Below are 1,842 nucleotides of genomic sequence, written 5' to 3' on the forward strand. Positions count from 1 at the left end.
AAAAAAGATTAAAGGTATAAATTAAGTTAGAAGCATAGGAAAACAATATTGGCAATACTTGCAATGTGACTCATACTTTCCCAAATATTTTTCTGCACATCCAAATTTTTTTGGAAGTATTTTACCTGTATAGATGTTGATTCAGTAACCACTCTGATAGATTAAGTGAGTTCATTTAGCAAAGCATTCATCACACTGATAAGTCCTCGAGTCTTTTTGAATGAATGATTAATTAAAAAAATCAGTTCATAAGACTCATTTGTTGTTAATCAAACTTCACTAGTTGGACTGTGATATTTTTGTTTGCACTCAATAGAAAGATGTGTTTCCTTGCCATTACTGCTTTTCTGTTGTCTTTTATCACATCACATTCAAATCAGACTGAAAACCCAGATTTATAACTCAACACTACTACTTTTCTTTTTTTTACTGGTTTATTGTCTTAACCTGTCTATCGCCCATCCTTATTGCCAGATATTTCTTCTGAGAAAAAGACAGTTGTAATCTCATATTTGTCTCGTCTAGAGATTCACAGGAGATCACAGTGGAAAATTTGAGCACAGGCTGTGCTCAGATTTCCAAGATACCAAAGTCTACAATCAAAAGTCAGATATTTTAATTTGAACTTAATTTCTTATCAAGTTCTTCCAAGACTGAATTGCTAACAACATTCATTTTATTTTGTATTTCTGTACTCGTTATTGTATGTCAACTATTATCTCAGTTGTTTCAGCTTTTCTTTCTCATATGGACTTTTAGAAGAAACATGTGAGACAATGTTGATTAAAAATAATTGATACCTCCATTCTGTCTTCTGAGCCAGTGTTTCCAAACCCTGTTACTGGATGCATTATCCTTATCCGCCCCATCCATTTCAGGTCTCTGCTAATGCGTTGAATCAGGTGTGTTATATTAGGAAGACTTCGAAATGTGTACTGTTGATGTGCTTCCAGGAACAGGTTTGGAAAACACTGTCCTGAGCTATGAGCTTCTAATGTTCTTCTGTGGCTCTTCCACTTCTAACCATTCTTCTTTCATCTTGTCTTTTCTTTTGCCCTCCACAGATACTTTTGCCAGCAAGGTGGCAGCCATCCAGGACCAATATGCCGATGCATCCATTGGAAATGTGACGGGTAGTAATGCAGTTAATGTCTTCCTGGGTATTGGAGTGGCGTGGACCATCGCTGCTGTGTACTGGCACAGTCAGGGCAAAAAATTCCAGGTCCCGCCAGGGTCGCTGGCGTTTTCCGTCACCCTCTTCACCATTATGGCACTGCTGTGTTTTCTGATACTGCTGTACCGCCGCCGGCCCTCTGTGTCCGGGGGCGAGCTGGGGGGCCCGCGAACCGCCAAGCTGCTCACCGTGTTCCTCTTCCTCATGCTGTGGCTCATCTACATCCTCCTGTCCTCGCTGGAGGCTTACTGCCACGTGCCTGGCTTCTGAGAAAGTTCCTGAGAGAGATGTACTCTTTGCTGTAAAACCTCCCATCATTCTTCCTCTCTGCTTTTGTGTATATGAGAAGTCTAAAATTAGTGTTTACATCTGTTCTTACTGATTATTATCGCTGTTGAAATTGAACTCGCATCCTTTAGCTAACACTGACGTGGATTTCTAGATAAGTGTCAGTGGAGGATGATGGAGGCTCTGTGGTTTCATGCACAGCTTCTCTTTATAGATGGATCTCTCTTACATGGTGTCTGCCACCCCCTGGATATTCAGACAGAGCAACTCTTTCCAGAATACTCTCTAGAGAGCCCCCTCAGCGTTTTTCTTGCTTCAGTGCTGTTTTTTCCAAGGATGGTTCTTTATGCCTCACTTCGATATTCTCTCAGAAATCCCTC

The 1,842-nt window shown here is 40.7% G+C and overlaps 1 protein-coding gene across 1 annotated transcript in view; it reads left to right on the forward strand.

The window, feature by feature from the left end:
- Positions 1-1,836, forward strand: part of LOC107580076 (sodium/calcium exchanger 1-like) — a gene marked incomplete at its 5' end in the record, with an annotated part of 2,642 nt that extends 806 nt beyond the window's left edge. Inside the window, one exon of the mRNA XM_016265822.1 lies at positions 1,065-1,836. Within this exon, the coding sequence (XP_016121308.1) occupies positions 1,065-1,444 (380 nt within the window). The remainder of the gene's footprint in view (positions 1-1,064) is intronic.
- Between the last annotated feature and the right edge of the window lie 6 nt (positions 1,837-1,842).

Source organism: Sinocyclocheilus grahami, unplaced genomic scaffold (genome assembly GCF_001515645.1).
Source record: "Sinocyclocheilus grahami isolate Dianchi unplaced genomic scaffold, SAMN03320097.WGS_v1.1 scaffold24308.1, whole genome shotgun sequence".
Lineage (NCBI taxonomy): Eukaryota > Metazoa > Chordata > Actinopteri > Cypriniformes > Cyprinidae > Sinocyclocheilus > Sinocyclocheilus grahami.